The 20,111-nt window shown below is 39.5% G+C and overlaps 2 protein-coding genes across 2 annotated transcripts; both read right to left on the reverse strand.

The window, feature by feature from the left end:
- Nucleotides 1-9,880: 9,880 nt before the first annotated feature.
- On the reverse strand, nucleotides 9,881-12,710 carry LOC117631048 (probable disease resistance RPP8-like protein 2). Its single transcript, XM_034363976.1, has one exon. It carries the CDS (start codon nucleotides 12,627-12,629, stop codon nucleotides 9,945-9,947), a length of 2,685 nt encoding a protein of 894 aa, XP_034219867.1. The 5' UTR covers nucleotides 12,630-12,710; the 3' UTR covers nucleotides 9,881-9,944.
- A 577-nt stretch (nucleotides 12,711-13,287) lies between these two features.
- On the reverse strand, nucleotides 13,288-17,528 carry LOC117631049 (non-structural maintenance of chromosomes element 1 homolog). Its single transcript, XM_034363977.1, has 6 exons — nucleotides 17,033-17,528; nucleotides 16,451-16,647; nucleotides 15,033-15,113; nucleotides 14,252-14,491; nucleotides 13,856-13,933; nucleotides 13,288-13,781 (listed from the first exon to the last, which is right to left on the reverse strand). The coding sequence occupies exons 1-6, from the start codon at nucleotides 17,145-17,147 to the stop codon at nucleotides 13,542-13,544; spliced, it is 951 nt and encodes a 316-aa protein (XP_034219868.1). The 5' UTR covers nucleotides 17,148-17,528; the 3' UTR covers nucleotides 13,288-13,541.
- Between the last annotated feature and the right edge of the window lie 2,583 nt (nucleotides 17,529-20,111).

Below are 20,111 nucleotides of genomic sequence, written 5' to 3' on the forward strand. Positions count from 1 at the left end.
GCGAAATCTCACGCGCTCGTGGCGACACGAGGACCTCAAAACTGGCCAGAGCCGTACCACCACCCTGGCCCACGCGCCGCCACACGCGCAGGGCAGATCGGGTGTCTAAAGCGATTCGGGTGTGCCGAAAAATCGTGGAACCGAGACTCCAAACTCCTACCCTAGGTAAAACACCCCATTTGGAGTCACTTTTGTTCTTGGACTACCCCCAAAAAGTGACTGGAAATGCTAGTTTCGAGCGGCCAAAGTTTCGGCCAAACTTCAAGTCGAAAATCGAGTGATCTAGAGATCGAATTGATCTAAACCCAGCCAACCAGCAGATAGAGCACGAAAAATAGATGAAAATCCATACCTCACTCGACTGATTTGGTTGAGAAACGGAGGAGATCGAGCGGCTGGAAGTTCGGATGGCATTCGGACGAACCGTCGACTTCCATGGCAGATTCCGGCCGATTCCGACCACGGCAGCGGCGGAGGTGGGTAAGGAAACGTCGGCCGTCGTGTGCTGGTTTGTTTGGCACCGGTCTCGGAGATCAACTCCAAGCGAGGCGGCCGGTGCGACGTCGGGAAGGGAGGAAGGTCGCGGGCGAGGGCAGCTGCGGGAGGAGAGAGAGAGCTGACGGGGGAGAGGAGAGAGAGTGATATAAATATCTGACTTTTTGACCAAATTACCATTTTGCCCCTCGCGTTTTTTAGACCATAACTTCTCGTTACGGCTCCGATTCGGGTCTACTCCGTGTCTACGAACTCCTTTCGCCGCGCTCTACGCAATGGCGTAGGCGAAATTCCCAAATTCTTTCCGATTAAAAAGTCAAATTTTCCCCCATTAAAATATGCGAGGGCAATTTGGTCATTTCGCTAAAAGATATTTTCCTTACCTTTTTAGATATTTTCTTTCTTTTTGATATTTTGTTTTGGGTTCTTACAGCAATTCTCTTCACACCTGGCTTGAACTTGGACAAATATATATTATCATCTTTTGGCTTTCCAACTTCCTACAAAAGATAAATTCACCTAATAAGTTCACCAAATTAAATACAGAAAATTCATAAATCCAATTGGTGAGTATGAAATGTAACATCAAGTGAAATTATCTTTAATAGGCCAAATTTATATCATAAAGTCTCCAAAATAATATTAAAAATATGCAATTTGAGACTCTCATCGCAACTCCCAACCAACTTATTGCTATTCCCTAGCAATCCAAGCGACTAAAAGAAACTCAAATTTAAGCAAAAATGAAAAATAAAATAAATAAAAACAACTAAGTCACTTTTAAGGGAAACGATTGCATTTAGCATATGCAACAAGTCTTTAAACCCTTAGGTTAACCCTAAAGGACGAGTTATAGTTTCGTGAGGATTTCCAGGGGTGACACCCACAAACATGAAGTATCAGGCTAGCACAAGTATTCAGAAACATGAAATAAAATAAGCTTTGAAAAATTATTTCAACACTTGTCACTAACAAAAAGGACAAAAACACAAAGTCCGAATTTTCAATTCATGAACAACATTAAAAGAGAGAACACTTATTTAACATTTCAAGTTAATCTCACCATGAAGTCCAAATCGTTTATAATTAGCCAGTAAACTTTTCACATATTTCTTTTAGTGTAAAGTGAACCAACACAATTGAGTGGCATTAGCTAAATTCCAATCACACCAACCTTTTGATCTCAAGAGTTGTCAAACTCCCTTGTAAGAAACAAACCAAGGTTTTTTTTTTTAATACTATTTTTTTTCCCTTCAAAATGTGGGCTGTGCAATGCCTAGCTCCATTAAACTTTCTAATTAACCCATATAGTGAGTATTAGGCCAGTGACTCTCAAACCAAAAAGGCTTTAAGGCACTAGGTGTAGAGATACCCCTAAGAGCATACTAACTCATGTTAAAAGGGCTACGAAACTATACTAGCCACACAAAATTATTCACACCCAGAATGTCACCGTTTGACGCGAACACTTACTGCTAATTAGGCAAGAGGCCTGGTTACTAAGTAGAAGCTTGAATGGAACACTATTATTTCACGAACTTTTTTTTTTTTAAAACCAAGATGAGTCAAAAGCAAAGTCGTCCCAGTTTACCAAAAATAAAAGATTAAACACATTGGTTTTTAACTTTATACCCCACAAAAAGTGTTAGTGTGCTTGTGTAAATTGTCAAAGTATAACTCATGAATCATCCACTATCTAGAAATAAATGAAAAAGACACAAAAGTGGGATAATTATCATATCTTTCATATGTTCTCAATCTTAAAATCATTCATGAATAACAAATAAATCTAATGGGGTGTTTATTAATCAGGAATTTGGATTCTCATCAGGAATTGAATTCCACATATGGAGGATTCATGCGTTTACTACACATCAAGGAATTGAAAAGTAAGTAGGGCCCAGGCAAAATTAGGAATTGAATTCCTGATTTTGGAGGAATTCAATTCTTGTGTGGGAGGTGGTATTCTAATTCTTGGAGAACTAACCCATTATGATATCATCTTTTTTACCCATTATATCCTCACACAATTTTTAAATTTTCAAATATGTCATCTACTTTAACCCAACAACGAGGACATTTTACTAATTAGTACCGCTCCTACCTCAATTCCGTATAGTTTAGTAAAGTTCAATAGGAATTCGGAATCTAACTCCCCTCAATCTATATGGTTTAGTAAACAACTTCAATAGAAATTCAAAATTTAATTCTCCTCAATCCAACTCCTCCTCAATTCAATTCCTCCTAATCCAATTACAGATTAGTAAACATGCCATAAGTGCAATGCACTTTTCTCATAGACAGACTATGAAAAAAAAACAACACAGTACATTAACCTCATAAATGTTTTTTTTCTTCACGCTTTTCAGTTTTTTTTTTTCAAAATAAATGACTAAAATAAACAATAATAAATAATAAATAAAAAAACCAAAAGGAAAACTACATGTTGCAACAAGAAAATAATATAATAAACATATCTTCTCTACTCCCAACCAAAGACTATAAGCATAAGAAAAAGAAGAGGGTAGCGTTACCTGCGAATTGACATCCAAAGTGAAAGCATGCAACTTGTTAGTGTACTTAAAAATAGAAACTTTGAATATATATAATTTTTTTTTAAGTGAACATAAATTTCTAAAATAATAATATACAACAGATGGACTAAGGGAAGTCCAATCAATCCTGGTAAACAGGATTGTTCAAAGAAACTATCTCATCTTCTAGAACATATCTCCCCAAGTAAGATTTAAATCGTTGGTCATTAACCTCAAAAATATTTCAATTCTTGGGATCCTCAACCTCAACAGTCCCATATGGGAAAACTCTTTTAACAATGAAAAGCCCTGTCCATTTAGTTCTTAATTTTCGAGTAAACAAATCAAGTCTGGAATTATTCAAAAGAACAAGTTGAGAAGGCTCAAAATTTTTCCTCAAAATATTTTTATCATGAAAAACTTTAATACGTTCTTTGTAAATTTGTGAGTTCTCGTATGCATCATTCTTGACTTCCTCAAGTTCATTCAATTGGAGTTTTCTCAAGGTACCTGCATCTCCAAGGCTAAAGTTAAACAATTTGATAGCCCAATATTCTTTACGTTCTAATTGAAATGACAAGGTTTACCATAAACTTGCTTATATGGGGACATACTAAAAGGTGATTTGTATGCAGTACGGTATGCCCACAAAGCATCAGTTACTCTCAATGACCAATCCTTCGTGGTTGGATTCACAATCTTTTCCAAAATTTGCTTGTTTCCCTATTTGCAAGTTCGGCTTGGCCACTTGTCTATGGGTGGTATGGAGTGAAAATCTTATGGGTTATCCCATATTTTTTCATCAAAGCTTCACATGGTCGGGTTGCAAAAACGTGATCCTCCATCACTAATGATCGCTCTAGAAGTACCAAACCTGGACAATACATTTTCTTTTAAAATTTTCAAAACAGTCTTATGATCATTTTTCCAACATGGTATGGCCTCAATCCATTTTGAAACATAATCCACAGCAACAATATATAAGTAAGCAAAGGATGGGGGAAAAGGACCCACAAAATGTAACACCCCGACTCCAAATTAAACCCCTTATTTAAGTTATTTAAATTATTTCAGGGAAATTACAAATTTACCCTTGAGATAAGGGCATTTTGGTCATTTTCTTAGCCAGAGAGATTTTGGGGCAGTGACTAGTATTTTTGGATAGGTCGTATTGAGATGAGTTCGTAGACACGTAGTGGGCTCAAATCGGAGTTGTAACGAGAAAGATATGGTCAAAAGAAACCTAGTGGCACAACCGTAATTATTTCGAAATGGGATTTTTATAAAAAATCAGATTTCTCTCTCTCTCTCTCTCTCTCTCTCTCGCACTACGACAGCCGGCCACATTTTGGACGGTCGTGCGCTCCTCCGGCCACCGATGACGATGGGCCTGGTACCAAAATGATCGGGCAGTCGTCCTATTCCAACTCCAGCCGGCTCCCACCTCCAGCCGCCGTGGTTTCGCCTGAAAATGGAGAAGAAGCGGCGGGTATCGTCAGAACTTCTCAGCGGTCGATCTCCCTCCTCCGGCCACCGATTCCTACGAGCGAGGTATGGTTTCTCACCTACTTTTCATGCTCTAGCTGCCTGTTGGGTAGGATTGGATCGATTCTTAGCATAGGTAATTCGATTTACGAATTGAAATTCGGCCGATTTTGGGATCTCAATTCCGGCCACTTTCGGTCAGTTTTTGGGGTAGGTCCAAGAACAAAAGTGGCTCCAAATAGGGCGTTATACCTAGGGTAGGAGTTTGGAGCCGTGGTTTTGAGATTTTCCGGCGATGCGTAATTGCTTTGGGCACCCAGCGCTGCCGACGTGTGTGGAGGCGCGTGGGCGAGGATAGTGAAGTTGCACTATGTCTCGATGAGATCCTTGGGTTGTCACGAGTGCGTAGGATTTCGCTGATCTCAATTCAGACGTCGTTTGACTATCGAACGGATATCGCCTATTGCGCGTTATCCGGGTTCGATAGGTTAGGACCGTTGGATGGTCTCAAATTTAATATATGTTAATCTAGGTATTTCTAGGAACGTGTAGGAATTCACGGATCGTGAATCGGAGCCCCGGATGTTCCGATTTAATAATTTAAAGTTTATGTTTTATAATAACCGTCAGATCGTGCGATCGTGAGCTATCCGACTGTCCGATCTGGACCAAACTTGCAAGACGAGTGTCCTATACCTTGTAGAACCCATAGGAACTTTCGGATCAGAATTTGGAGGTCCTGGGCCCCGTAGGCCCATTTGACCAGGTTAGGGTAGTTTGACCCTTGGTTGATCGTCAGTCTCCCGGAGTAATCTCACCTTCCCGGGGGGATTATCGGGTGCTAGACTATTGTTGAGGCTTACACAACATTAGAATTAATATATATATATTTATATATGTTTGTAAAGGTATAAAAGAGAATCTAGAATGTTAGTTTGAAACGCTATACGCACTACCTTAGGCACATCCCTGGATTTTGGTTACACTACACGTACCACCCTGTGAAAGTTAGGTCCCAGGTGGCGTAGGTTATCCGGCGTGCGGACAGACCCCATACGTGGCGTTGGTTGTACCGGCGTATGGGGAGATCTTGTGATAATATGTTGAGGTTGCGCGTGGCGTAGGTTATCCGGTCTGTCGACAGACCCCATACGTGGTGTTGGTTGTACCGGCATATGGGGAGATATTGTGATATGATGTGCAGGTCTCCAGTGGCATAGGTTATCTGGTGTTGAGACAGACCCCATACGTGAGGTTGGTTGTACCGGCGTATAGGGAGATATGTGATAATATGTTGAGGTCGCACGTGGCGTAGGTTATCCGACGTGTCGACAGACCCCATACGTGACGTTGGTTGTACCGGCGTATGGGGAGATATTGTAATATGATGTGCAGGTCTTGCGTGGCGTAGGTTATCCGGTGTTGAGACAGGCCCCATACGTGGCGTTGGTTGTATTGGCGTATGGGGAGATATTGTGATAGTATGATATGGTCGCACGTGGCATAGGTTATTCGGCGTGTTGATAGGCCCCATACGTGGAGTTGGTTGTACCGGCGTATGGGGAGATATTGTGATAGTATGGTATGGTCGCACGTGGCGTAGGTTATCCAGCGTGCCGACAGGCCCCATACGTGGCGTTGGTTGTACCGGCGTATGGGGAGATATTGTGATATGATGTGCAGGTCTCGCATGGCGTAGGTTATCCGGCGTTGAGACATACCCCATACGTGGCGTTGGTTGAATCGGCGTACGGGGAGATATGTGATAATATGTTGAGGTCGATGAATGGTGTAGGTTATTCGGAGTGTCGACAGACCCCATACGTGGCATTGGTTGTACCGGCGTATAGGGAGATATTGTGATATGATGTGTAGGTCTCGCGTGGCGTAGGTTATCCGGCGTTGAGACATGCCCCATAGGTGGCATTGGTTGTACAGGCGTATGGGAGATATTGTGATAGTATGGTATGATCGCACGTGGCGTAGGTTATCCGGCATGTTCACAGGCCCTATACATGGCATTGGTTGTACCTGCGTATGGGGAGATATTGTGATAGTATGGTATGGTCGCACATGGCGTAGGTTATCCGGCATGTTGATAGACCCCATACGTGGCGTTGGTAGTACCGGCGTATGGGGAGATAATGTGAAATATAGAGAAATGAATAAAGGTATTACCTATGTGTGGAATTGGGTGTTAGGGAAGAACTACGTGTGGCTTGATCCCTCAGTGAGGGTACGTAGGCAGTCTAAGGTTATTAGGTGCAGCCGCGGACATAGATGTGATTGTGTTAGGAGGTTAAAACCTCGTATGTTGAAATTTAGTAGTCGTAATTTATATTTGAATTTATCGTTTGCCTTGTTTAAGGCATGAATTGATTTGCTGGCGTGCTTGGTAGTTGAGAATTTGGAAGGCCAAAGGCCGTTTATGTGAATTGCATGAAATTATATTGTGCATGCTGTCAGTTGGGAATATTAAATGTGTTTTTATGCATGTTGTAATTTTGGGAAATGTTCAATTTACAAGAGAGACTCTGCCGAAATTTCGGCAGAAAGTCTCGTACCCTTATTCCATTTTGGGAAAAAGGGTATAACTTTAGAAGTGGGCCCAGCATCGGGGTGATGTCGGGAATTTCCACAGGATTCGCCTTAGGTTTTGGGAAATTCGGAGCGGGTCCTTTCATAAAAGCAATGCCCCAACAGTCAAAAATTTCAATGATTAAAATTGGGTTAAGAGACATCATATTAAGTCGAGTAACTTTTCCCAGCTTTTGACAATTTGGACAAGTCTTGCAAAATTCATACACATCTTTGAAAAGTCTAGGCCAATAAAAATCACATTGAAGAATTTTGGTCGAAGTCTTTTTGGAAGAAAAGTGACCTCCACAAGCCTCAAAATGACAAAAGGCTATGACACTAAATATTTCATCATCATGAACACATCTGCAAATTACCTGGTGAGATACGGGTCATCCCAAAAGAATTTTCTCAACTCAACCACAAATTTCTTTTTCTCTTGTGAGGTGGGATAAGGCATGTAGCAAGAAAATTCACAATATTAGCAAACCATGGTAATTTAGAAATACCAAACAATTGTTCATCAGGAAATGAGTCTTTTATAGGCAAATGTGCAGAAGGTTCCTCAAGGGTATGCAACAACATTCTCCACTCCTTTCTTGTCTTTGATTCTAAGATCAAATTCTTGGAGAAGCAAAATTCATCTAATCAATCGTGCTTTGGGTTTCTTCTTTGTCAACAAATACTTCAAGGCTGACTGATCTGTAAAAACAACATTTTGTGAGCCCAAAATGTATGATCTAAACTTTTCCAATGCAAAAACTACAACAAACAATTCTTTTTCAATTGTAGTGTAATTTTTCTGTACACTATTCATAGTTCTGCTTGCGTAGGAGATAACAATAGGCTTCTTGTCTTTTCTTCAGCCTAGCACTGCCCCAATAGCACCATCACTAGCATCACACATTATTTCAAAGGGCATGGACCAATCTAGGGGCTGCATTATGGGGGTTGATGTTAGTATTTTAATTAATTTCTCAAATGCTTCTTGACATGCATAAGTCCAATCAAATTTAGCATCTTTTTCCAAGAGATTATTCAATGGCCTTGCAATTGCACTAAAATTTTGTATGAATCTCCGAAATTTGCATGTCCCAAAAAAGATTTAATATCTTTAACAGTTTTAGGAACAGGCAAATTAGCAATTAAATCAATTTTTGACTTATCCACTTCAATTCCTTTGTGAGAAACAATGTGTCCAAGCACTATACCAGAAGTGACCATGAATGGGCATTTCTCCCAGTTAAGCACCCAATTTTTCTCCTTACACCTGATAAGAACATTCTTCAAATTAGATAAACAATCAAAAAATGAATCACCAAACGCAGTAATATTATCCATGAAAACTTCTAAATATTTTTCTACCATGTCACTAAAAATGCTTATCATGCGACGTTGGAATCTAGCTGGTGCATTGCAAAGACCAAAAGACATTTTTCTGAAATCGAAAGTTCCAAATGGGCTAGTAAAAGTTGTTTTTTCTTGATCTTCCAATGAAATCTCAATTTGATAATATCCGGAATAACCATCTAAAAAACAATAATACATATGCCATGCAACTCTTTCCAAAATTTGGACAAGAAATGATAAAAGAAAATGATTCTTTCTTGTGACTGAGTTCAATTTGCGGTAATCAATACACATTCTCCATCCAGTAGTGACCTAGTTGGTACCATTTCTCCATTATCATTTTCAACTACTGTGACTCCTGATTGGATTATCAAGTTTGTGAGCTCTTCCACGGCTGTTGCAACCGCAAGCTCCGCCATCTTTTATATCTTTGATTGGATTTTTTTTTTTTTGTTTTGTTTTGTTTTTATTTTCTCAACTTCTACTGCAGCTCCCCCCCCTCTGATGTTGGTGTCTTGTTAAAGCGTTCCATGCCAGTCCACTTTTCTTTTTTTATTTTTCCATGAACCTTCCAGTCAACTTCCAATTACTTTCCAAAGTGTAATTCATGGGTGGTTTCCTTGCTTCCGCGTGCACCTCCGGCCCTTCCCTCATCAGTCAAAAGGGAGAGAACCTTATTCCATACCCCATGTTCATTTTGCCTTTCTCTTTTCTTTTCTTTTTTGCAGATAGTGGCCCATGCAGGGTCCCTTGATTTAGCTAAAATAATGTATTTTTGGTTCTGTTCCATATACGGAAATCAAAATTCGAAAAGGAATAAATTGTTTAATAACACAGTAGAACTCAGTGGTATTTTTATTTTTGTTTATTTTACCTTTACACAAGCGATATTGGAGAGGGAAAAAAGCAGTGGGGCCAAGCCGTGAATATAGACGGAAACTAGAAGAAAATGAGTAGGAAATAGAGTTAAGAGAAGTTGCAGGGCTTGGCTTCGTCTACTTAAGTCATCAATGGCAAAAATGATTACTATTGTGGCAAGAAACTAACAAGAATATTATCTTAATAATAATTATTACAATTTGTTGTATTCTTTGTATTGCCAACTCTGCGTCTACTTCTTAAAGCATTTCTTCCTACCTCAATGTCGTATAATCAACACGGTAAAATAAATATTCATTTTCTAGCATAGTATTGTTCCCTGCATCCTGAACCGAAACACCAGAATTGAAAGCATCTTCGTGCCAAAAACGTAAAGGAATATTTAGGTTGTCACTAAGTTAGCAATTGAGTAATGTTCATATCAATTTCGAATTTGGTTGATTTTTGGCATGAATGGTCTTTGAAGGGGGTCTTAGAAATGGCCTGTTCAAAAAACCACTATGAATATGAGCCTAACAGAGTAGCCTGCATGGTATTTATATAGAAAGGAGTAATCAAACTTGATAACAAATATTATGCCTTATAATTAAGGTCAATCTACTTGTTAAGAAAGACAAATTTACATTAATCTTGGAAACATTTGAAACAATCTAATCTGTTTTTTGAAGCTTTTGTCCATTCAGGCGAACGCCATCTTTTGAACGGGTTGTACTTTACCTCTAATATCTTAACAGTATTCGACAACTTCAATCTTTCTGGAATCTTCAGTCTGGGGCAATCTTCTATCTTTAGATGCTTGAGCTTCATCATTGCATTTTCTTCCACTGTCCATTCCTCCAACTCCATTAAAGAAACAAGGTGTAGAACTTGCAGCTGTGGAAACCCTTCTGAAGAGGAAACCAGTTCCCTCCATTTGTATGATTGGTTCCCCAAGACAAGCATCTTCAGGTATGGCAACCTTTCTAGTTGAACTATCGAATCTTTCTGGAGCTCAGAACCAATCAAACTTAGCTTGACGAGGTTTGGCGGAAATTCACATACATGAGGTAACTTCTCTATTTTCCCCTTCAAACACAGCTTGTGGAGATGTTGGAAACGAGAGAGGCCCATGGATGTTGGGAATGTTTCATTGTTCATCACCTCCAGCGACAATGATTGCAGGTAGCACATTCTCCTTAGTATCGAAATCACCAAGTTTACCCTTTCTTGTGATAATCTTTCTATTCCCAGTCGTCGTAGACTGATCATGTTGGCTAAGCCGCCGTCTTCTATCCATCTTCCAGCCCTTATAGTTTTTAGGGTCTGTAAATGGCTCAAGGTGTCCAATCTAAGGTTGACACAATTTGGTTCGGACTTATCACAAAGGAGCAAATGCCTCAAACGTTTCATCTTCCAAATTACATTGGGGATGGGTGAATAAGAAGATCCCAAATCCAGTGTCTCTAGGTTCTTCAAGTTTCCAATCGATGGTGGGATGTAGCAATTTTTAAGAATCTGGCTTACTCCAAGATACCTCAACTGAATTAGGATCCCTATAGCACTAGGTGTGTGTGTGTATCCTATTGTATGCTTTAGATCCAAGACCTTCAGCAACTTGAAATCCTTTTTAATAAAATAGAGTTCTGGATGTTCAAAGCGGTTGAAAAAATGAAGGGATCGTAAATGGGGAGCATATGGATTTAGGAAAGGTGAGTGTAGGAAACCATGCTGCGTAGGGTTAGAATGTAAGGCAATTCTTCGAGATTTGGTTGATGGAGAAACTGATGATTCAACTTCACCACCAGTATAAATTCCTAGAAAATTTTCATCCCTCGACACGGAGAGAGAGAAGTCTCTAAGAAGATCATGGATGCTGATGGTCTTAACCCTCCCAAGTGAGGTTAGAGTTCCCACTTGGATCATGCACCTATTAATCAACTCGTTCAAGCAATTTTCAGCTACACCTTCTGCTGTATCTTCCCCTTGTTGGGGTAAGAATCCTTCTGCTACCCACAAGCGCATCAATTGCGTTTTTGGTATGGAGAAATCCTCAGGAAAAAGACCCAAATGGAGAAAACATGATTTTAAGTAGAAAGGCAAGTCTTTATAGCTCAGGGCTAAAATTGCAGAAACACGATCTTGATCAATCAGGTGCCAACTGATGTTTTGAAGGACATGTTCCCATTCCTCTCTAGTCTTCATTTTCCTGGATACTAATCCCCCAAGCACCACCAATGCCAAGGGTAGACCACCGCATTTCGTCACCATCTCTCTTCCTAGATTCTCCAAGTCGGAGGGAAAATGATCCATTCCCGGGAGTGCTTTCTTGCGAAACAATTCCAGGCTTTCATCCTCTGTCAGCATTCGCGGCTCATGGGGAGTGCTCCTTGCATCTGCATGTAAGGCAACCTCCCTGTTTCGGGTTGTCAGCATCACCTTACTTCCTGCCATTCCACTAGTAGGAAATGCAGCTTCCAAACTATCCCAAACCTCCTTTTCCCATACATCATCAAGAACCACAAGATACTTCCTCCCTCTCAAGAATTCGTACAACTTCTTTACCATCTCCTCTTCATCAACTTCCTCCAAATCACCTATATATGGAACATTTACATCTTTGATGATTCTTCGCAGAGTCTCTCTTCTTCTATACTCTTGAGACACATAAACGAACGCTTTACAATTAAATTGGTGCCTTAGTTCAATGTGATTGTATAATTTTTTTGCAAGAGTAGTTTTGCCCAGACCCCCCATACCTACAATAGAAACCACTCGACGCCTCGGCTCCATGCTAGATAGTTGTGTTAGCAAGGCCTCAGTGTCTTGTACAAGATCAATCAAATCATCTTCCTCAATATGGGGTAATGGCTGTCTCCACCATCGCAGTCTCTCATTTGTTGAAATGCTCCCTTCACCTCCCTCTCGCGACGAAGCGATCATGCTGGCAATGCCGAAACTGTCCTTTTGCTTAGAAATGTGGTCAATCCTTGTTTGGATTTTTTCAACCCCCCTCTTGACTTTGTGAAGATGGATTGGCATTACAATTTTTTTCCATAAACTTTGTGATGCTGCTGCTGCCCCTCTGAGGTAAGTTTCTACTACATCTTCGGCATCGAAGGCTACTTCTCTGATTTGAGACACCCAATTGCGAAATCTTTCGTTTCTGTCTTGTTCTGCTGCATGATCTGCATCCTTGAGAAAGCTTTGCATCCACCTCAATTCGTTTCTGATTTGCTCAACTTTTTCAGTGACCCCGTTCAACAGAATCGCTTCTTGAATGATCAAGTTTGTGAGCTTTGCCACGGCAGTTGCAACAGCAAGCTCTGCCATATTTTCTCTCTTTGATTGGTTTTTCTTTTTTCTTTTTTCTCTCAACTCTGCTACTACAGCTCCCCTTGTTGGTCTGCTCTGCTCTTGTTAAAGCCTTCTGCAAGTCCCACTGTTCTTTTCTTTTTCTTTTTCTTTTTTAATGAACCTTCCAGTCAACTTCCAATTATTTTCCACATTCTAATTCATTGGTGGGTTCCTTGTTTCCGCGTGGGCCTCCATTACCAGCCAGGAAGGTCCCTTCCTTCCCTTATCAGTCCAAAGTCTAATTTAGAGTTCAAACGGGCATCTTGTTCATTTTGGGGTCGGGTTCTTTTCTTTTCTTTTTTCTTAATAGCGGCCCATGCAATTCATTTGTGGGTCCCTTGATTTTAGCTAAAATAATGTATTTTTGGTTCTATTTCTATATACGGTAGGAATAAAATTGTTTAATACTGACAGAAACTAGAAGAAATGAGCGGGAAAGAGTTAAGAGAACAAATAAATCTCTTTGTCAATATTCTCTTGGCAAGAAAAGTAAGCAGGGCTTGGCTTCAGTGGCAAAAATGACTACTCTGCTATGGATTTAGCTAGGAACTAACAGCAAGAACATTATCAAATCAATAATAATAATTACAATTTCACTGACGCATCGAAACAGCAGAGTTTCACTCCTGTCCACTCCGGAATTAGATATCTTTCATGTTCATCTTTAAAAGCAAGTTCCTGGTCATAACAAAAATATAATGGGGTAATGCACCAGAATTCTACAACCTTCCCTCATAAAAATCCTACAATCACTTCAGATTTCTACGGCATTGTCTTACAAAAACACTACTTTCATACTTGCATGACGTTTTCAGCAAATGCAAGATTGTTTGGAGAAGAATATACAATATACTCCATGCTACTTGTAAGAGGCTACAAGAAATCGAATTATTGAAGACGGATAGAGCTTCGAGTTGATCTTCTTAGATTAGGACCACCAGGTAAAGAAGCTTGAGAGGAACCAGATATATCTCCATCACCAACTTCATTTCTTCTCGGCCTCTTTTTCTTGGGTCCTACAGGTGGCTGGCTTTGAGTAGGGTAATTTGGTTCATCATCTTCTACAGCTTCTGCTTTGGTTACCGTATATTGCCACTGAGTACCGCAACTTGGACAAACTCTTTCCCCCTGAAATACATCAAGCAGATTAACTTAGACCAAAAACTCTTTTCAGTTTTACTAAAAAATAAGTTGATCATTACCTTCCTTTCTGAAAACAATTTCTTAAGACAGTACTCATGGATTCGAGCTGTACAACCTTCTTTTTGGCACAATGCTGCCTGTCAAACATAACCCCAAAAGTTGTCAGATACAACGGCATCAGAAAACTATTGGCAAATTACAGGCGCCAACTTGTTTAGTACAAGATTCTCAGGTTCCATAATTTACAAGCATTCACAGAAGCAATGCACATGATTAAATATAGGCATCCTCCAGCAAGAAATAAAACAAAGATAATAAAAGAAAGAAAGCATAGGAGCAAGGCAGTGGGCTGAATAATTTGACAATAGTAAACAAGTGATGAAGCTTTTGAATATTTAGGGATGTAGAAGGAAATAAAAATTAACACTAGCAAGGCAAAGCAACATTCAGACAACCTTCACCCCAGCTTCATTGCACACTTCACACGCTGGAACATCATTACTGCGAAACCAACTTCGTAGATCGAGGAAGGATCTGACACCAAGTCCAATATAATTATCTGGAGTAACACTAAGCCACTGGTCCTGTACGAGTTCATCAAGAGTTTTTTCCTTCATAGATATTGAGAAATTCTTTAATGCAGGAGGGACATGAGGTAGACCTCCATGTGATTGCGACGTTGTACTCATTAGAACCTAAAGATAGAACACAAGAGTTATCAAGCAAACAAAGGCATGAGCAGGTTTAATAACATTTGCGAGTTTCCTCAAAGTTCTTTGTATCTGGTCTCATCTGATGAGGCAGATTTATTTCTGTCCATTCCTTAAATTGCTAAGCTGGGGTATTAATAACATGCCCACATCACTTAAGTGTTAACAACGTACATATGCCTGGAGAACTCTAGTTTTTATTTTTGATTTTGTTTTCTGAAAACAGGCAAAACAAATATAAATAAAAAAAGTTTACTTTTATCTCGTTAATCATCGAGAGAACTCTGCCACCACAAAAGCTTGATGTTTGAAGAAAATAAAATAAGACCTTATCATAGTAAGTCTGCTGGCAAATAATTATGAATCTGTTTCATTCTAAGGTTTAAAAGAAGACGAAAATGTTATTAAATTTAACTATGCCAGTAGGTCGCTGGATAACAGTGGTTGTATACAGAATATTGATGGAAAGAAAAGATTATATATTGCACGAAAAAGAGCTTTTATTGTAAAGCAAAAATTGCCAAACCTGATTCTCTAATCGTAGATTAAGAGCATCAATGTTAGATATGGTTCCTTGAGCTGCACCATCTTGCACGATTGCTTCTATCTGATATTTGATATCAACTAACATACTAAGATAATTTGAATGGAGTTATGTAAATAACAGAATATGATACAACGGAAACACTAGTCAATATACAACTTCAGAAGAAATCTGCATGTAGTTGTAGATATGTAGCTTATCTACTTTTTCTTAAAAGTCTCATATAAGGGCCAATACTTAGACGGAGGCTTATCATCAAGCATCTAAACTGGAGTTCAACCATTTATACAACACATATGACAATACGACTGGAGCAGCTTCTTGTTCATCCATAATGAACAAACTCTTGTGCTTTTTGAATGTCTGTATTTTCCTCTATTATGAGCAGCACAGGACAGCACAATGAAATGAATTTTCATTTTTTTAGACGAATTATATAACTTTCTAGGAAGTATTCTTCACATATACACATGTACATGTGCATACGCTTGCTTGAACAACATACTTGCATACAATTTTAAGCACACAACTTAGATAAAAACTAAAGAACATAAGCTCAGAATTCTTTCTGTCTGTCAGAATGAGAGAGAGACAGCTTATGGAGGAACCCCATTTTCAACCAACTGCAGCAATCTATAAGAAAAGTGCATGGAGATTCAAAAGGTTGTTAACCTTTTTGTTTGTATTATGGTTTGGATGTCTCTCTCAGTCGCATGAAGGAGAGTCACACGACTTTATTTTGCTTCAGAAACACAAACGAACAGAGAATTTATTGATTCAGCTGATAAATCATTTTCCAAGGTATTTTTGGAGGATGGAGATTCTTGTAAAGGAGATTTGCAAATTGATAAATAGCATGATTGCCTTCAAAGAATATTACAGGAGGACAAGAAAAACATAAGGTATACAGGAATTAAGGAGGAACCCATAAGTTGGCATATTAAAGACATTAATCATTGACTCAAAAGAGTTCCTCTAGTGGTACAAATGCTTGAATTCAACAGAGCTTTGTATGATCATTGGTTTGTCAGTTTAACTACGACAAGCTAAACCTAAGCTTTGCAGTTTATATATTGGAGGATCAATGGCAAGCAATATTTGATTACTTCTTTAACTGGATTTCATTCTATAAAGCCGTCTTAATCCTCATTCTCAATGTGCTACAATGTTAACTCTGACTGACTGAAATTAACAATTAGTCATTCTTAATGGGTAGTTAAGGGCTGACAAGGGACCCTGAACTTTCTGAAACCCACTGCAAGACAAAATGCTTGTAGGGTTTAGCTGATAAGTAATGCTATATCTCTTCCATTCATAAAATCAATTGACCATGGAAAAGAAGTAATCAAAGCTTTCAAACTATATAAATGCTGGAAATCTAAAAGAGTTTTGAGACTTACAATAGCCTTATAGAAAGCAATCTGAGCAACTGAATATTTTGTTCCCAGCTTCGATTCTTCGTCAGAGACATTATTGACAACTCCATAATAAACTTGGCCATCATATTGAAATCTGCATCCCCGCAACTCAAACTGAACATAAGAAAGTGCCTTGTTTATCTTCAGAAGAAAATCATCAAATCGCTGCCGGTCACTACCTGTTTCAAATAAGATATCGTCATAAGTTAAGTGTTCAAATAATTCATGTTAATCCTCCTAATCACTGCCTACAACCAAGAAGTCACCATCATTGCTATAGAATAATTCTAACATTAAAAACACAATTTTTTTTTTTTTTTTTAAATGATTGTTTTCTTAGATTTTTCCAGAAACTTTAACCTTAACAGCACGAAGAATTTCACACAAAAATATACCATTTCTAGCAAAATTGATCTTCTTTTTTTTCTTTAAATTTTGAACGTATTGACACAAGCACATCGATCCAAAGGAAAGTATCAGTTTATCCCTAAAATTACTGAACCATTGAATTTCAAAAATTAATAAAGAAAAGAGGGAATTTTAGGGAAATTATGAAAGGAAGACCTGGGGTTTTTCCGGTGAGGCCCGTGAAGATGCGGTGGAACTGGTCCTCCTTGAGTGGGCCGCGTGAAAGCAGAGCTTGAATGACCGTCTGGTGTCTCCAGTTTAGTTCCGTCATCTCCAATGCCCTTCCAAATTCTAATTTTCTAGAGGTGGTGCACTAAATTGGTTCGCGAAACCCTAACAAGACAGAGGAAGATGGGTGTTTGGCTCTGAAGAAAATGTGAACTTTCCCTGGAAAATGGGTTTGGGGTTTGGCTAATTGAGTTTCTCGAAGGCGGGAAATATTTAGGGTTTTGGGCTATTTGAGATGGCGGGAGATGGAGAGATTTCGTGGGATAATATGGTTGGGCTAAATTATTTTTAAGATTAGGAACCAATCAGATATTACAGCTTTCCGACCAAAAACAAATCAGATATTAGAGCTCGGAATTTTACACCCCGACAATCCGGATTGTTGGGTTTTCTGCTATTGTTTAAAGATAACTGACGACTGAAACTCTCGATTTCATTGACAACAAAAAACAAAACAAAAAACAAAACAAAAAACAACTCTAGATTTCAAAATTTAAAATCAGCTTAGTTTTAGAGGTAAAATATGACTTTTAGTCTCCGCACTTTACCATTAACGTCCTTATAATTTCACTTTGATCAATTTTGTCTATGCAGTTTGGATTACATGTATTTTAAGGACAATTCTTAATTTATATCATCTGGGAGTTTCATATCGGTATTATAGTAGTGCCTATGTATTCATTGTTCTTTTCTTATCTTACAAATACACTATCAGGACATTCGAAGGACTCATGAGGCCGAATACAAGACCCATTGAATTGAATCTATTTTTGGACATCAATAGAAGTGCTCGTTATGTATTTTTATTATCTATATCATTTTAACAATTGTTCCAATCTATCAATAAATTCAAAGTTAAATTTTTGGCTTCCTCCAAGAAGTGTTTGAGCCAAAATTGAAAATATGCTCAGAATGAATGAAGGAATTATGGTTCATCCAATATTATATGGTTAAATTTGATAGCCCAGACTTTTAGTCAGATCGAAGTTGTAATATCCCAAACCAAAAATTCATAATGAAGGAATATTTTATTTTGCGAAAAGACAATTTTGCCCTCGTAATATTTTATTAAGAAAAAGGTGACTTTTTTATCGAGAAGGAATTTGACAATTCTGCTTGCGCCATTGCGTAGAGCACGGCGAAACGAGTTCATAGACACGTAGTGGGCCCAAATCGGAGTTGTAACGAAAGAGTTATGGTCAAAAGAGTCTCAGTGGCATAACCGTAAATATTTTGAAGTTGGATCTATAAAAACCCAGCCAGCTCTCTCTCTCGCGCTAAAACGGGCCGCCGCCTTCTAGAGCTTGCTGGCGCCGCCTCAGGGCACCACCGGCCACGGGACCGGTGGCGTTGGAACAGTCGTCGAGTCCTCTACCTTTGCCGACCGATCCCCCGCCCTCCGACGACCTGTGCTGGCCGAAAACTGCGAAAGAAGGACGGGAACTCACCGAAACTTCAAGGCCTCCGATCTCCCTCCTCCGGCCACCATTTTAGTCGACCCAGGTATGGATCTTGAACATCTCGAGCTGTTCTAGCTGCCTATTGGGTCGGATTAGATCGATTTGTAGTGTAGCCATCGGATTTTTGAACTTGAATTTCAGCCGATTTTCGGCCTCTGTTTTCTGCCCCTTCCAGTCACTTTTTGGGGTAAGTCCAAGAACAAAAGTGGCTCCAAATATGGTGTTTTACCTAGGGTAGGAGTTTGGAGCCGTGGTTTGAAGTTTTTCCGGCGAGTCAAAATTGCTTTAGACACTCATCGCTGCGGGCGCGTGCTGGGGCACGTGGGTGAGGGTGGTGCAGTGGCACTGTATCTTGTTGCGATCCTTATGTTGTCACGAGCATGTAGGATTTCGCGGATCTCAATTTGGATTCCGTTTGAGCCCCGAACGGATTTTCCATATTGTGCGATTTCCGGGTTCAATATTACCGAACCATTGGATCGCGCTCAATTTCGGATATGTTATTCCAGATAATTTCATAATCATGTAGGAGTCGACGGATCGTGAATCGGAGGCCCGGATACTCCGAAATCGCGAACCCTGGTGCTAGGGTTTGGAAATTGTATGATTGCACGATCGTGGTCAATCCGATCGTCAGTTTCAGACCAAACTTGCATGATATGGTTCCTTAAAGGTGAGGAACTTAAAAGAACTCTTAGATTGGTCATTGGAGGTCGTGAACCCCACAGGGTTCCGTATCGACCAAGGTGGAAGTTTATCGCTTAGTAAAGTCTCGAGTCTTTTCAGACGATTTTAAATATTTAAAATGCCTAAGTGGGCAGGAAAATGACTTTAAAGTTAGTGCACGCACTTCTAGAAGTCTGGGGTCAGGGTTTTACTTAAAAGGTTATCCCGAGCAGTTTTATTAATTAAATATTCATGATGGTTTACCCAGGCATCCGGGACCAGACAGGCCCGCAGGAGAGTTCGTCAGGAGGTCTAGCGAGCTCGGACCAGGAGTGAATGGACTTTCTTCCATAAATAATTTTATATAAATGAGTTTATATAAATGATTTTATATTGATTTTATATAAATAAGTTTATATGAATGAATTTCATTATTTGAACTTGAATAAGTTTTATGGAATGTTTTCCGAGCATGATTTATGCAGTAAAATACCTTTATTCCTATGCTGCTTAGTTGAGCATGCTAAAGTGTGATAGAAAGCAGAGTTTGAGACTTGTATCAGATAAATTAAGCAGCACAGCTTTATATTTAACAAAACTCAGTTATTTCTCAGGTTTTTCAAAAATATTTTATTTTAAAACCACCATGTACCCGTTTTTGGTGATTACCCTCAGATGGACCGATGTCTACGGACATCTAGTCTATTTACAGTTCTGTCAGTGCATTTGACATTGCCTCACGAGTTTCGGGGACGCTCGGACCGTGAGTGCCAGGATTTGCGGCTCGGCAGACTTGGTGTCCCGAGACCTGCCAGGATTTGCGGCTCGGCTGACTTCGTGTCCCCGAGACCTGCCAGGATTGCGGATCAGGCTGACTACGG

This window comes from Prunus dulcis, chromosome 6 (genome assembly GCF_902201215.1).
Source record: "Prunus dulcis chromosome 6, ALMONDv2, whole genome shotgun sequence".
NCBI lineage: Eukaryota > Viridiplantae > Streptophyta > Magnoliopsida > Rosales > Rosaceae > Prunus > Prunus dulcis.

Bases quoted from the DNA above. Each gene is read 5' to 3' on its own strand.
- LOC117631049 (XM_034363977.1), bottom strand. From the start codon at position 17,147: ATGACGGAACTAAACTGGAGACACCAGACGGTCATTCAAGCTCTGCTT. The intron at 15,114-16,450 runs GTAAGTCTCAAA...ATCAAATATCAG, and splicing joins TTGCTTTCTATAAGGCTATT to ATAGAAGCAATCGTGCAAGA. The intron at 14,492-15,032 runs GTTTGGCAATTT...TTCTATCTTTAG, and splicing joins ATCTACGATTAGAGAATCAG to GTTCTAATGAGTACAACGTC.
- LOC117631048 (XM_034363976.1), bottom strand. From the start codon at position 12,629: ATGGCAGAGCTTGCTGTTGCAACTGCCGTGGCAAAGCTCACAAACTTG.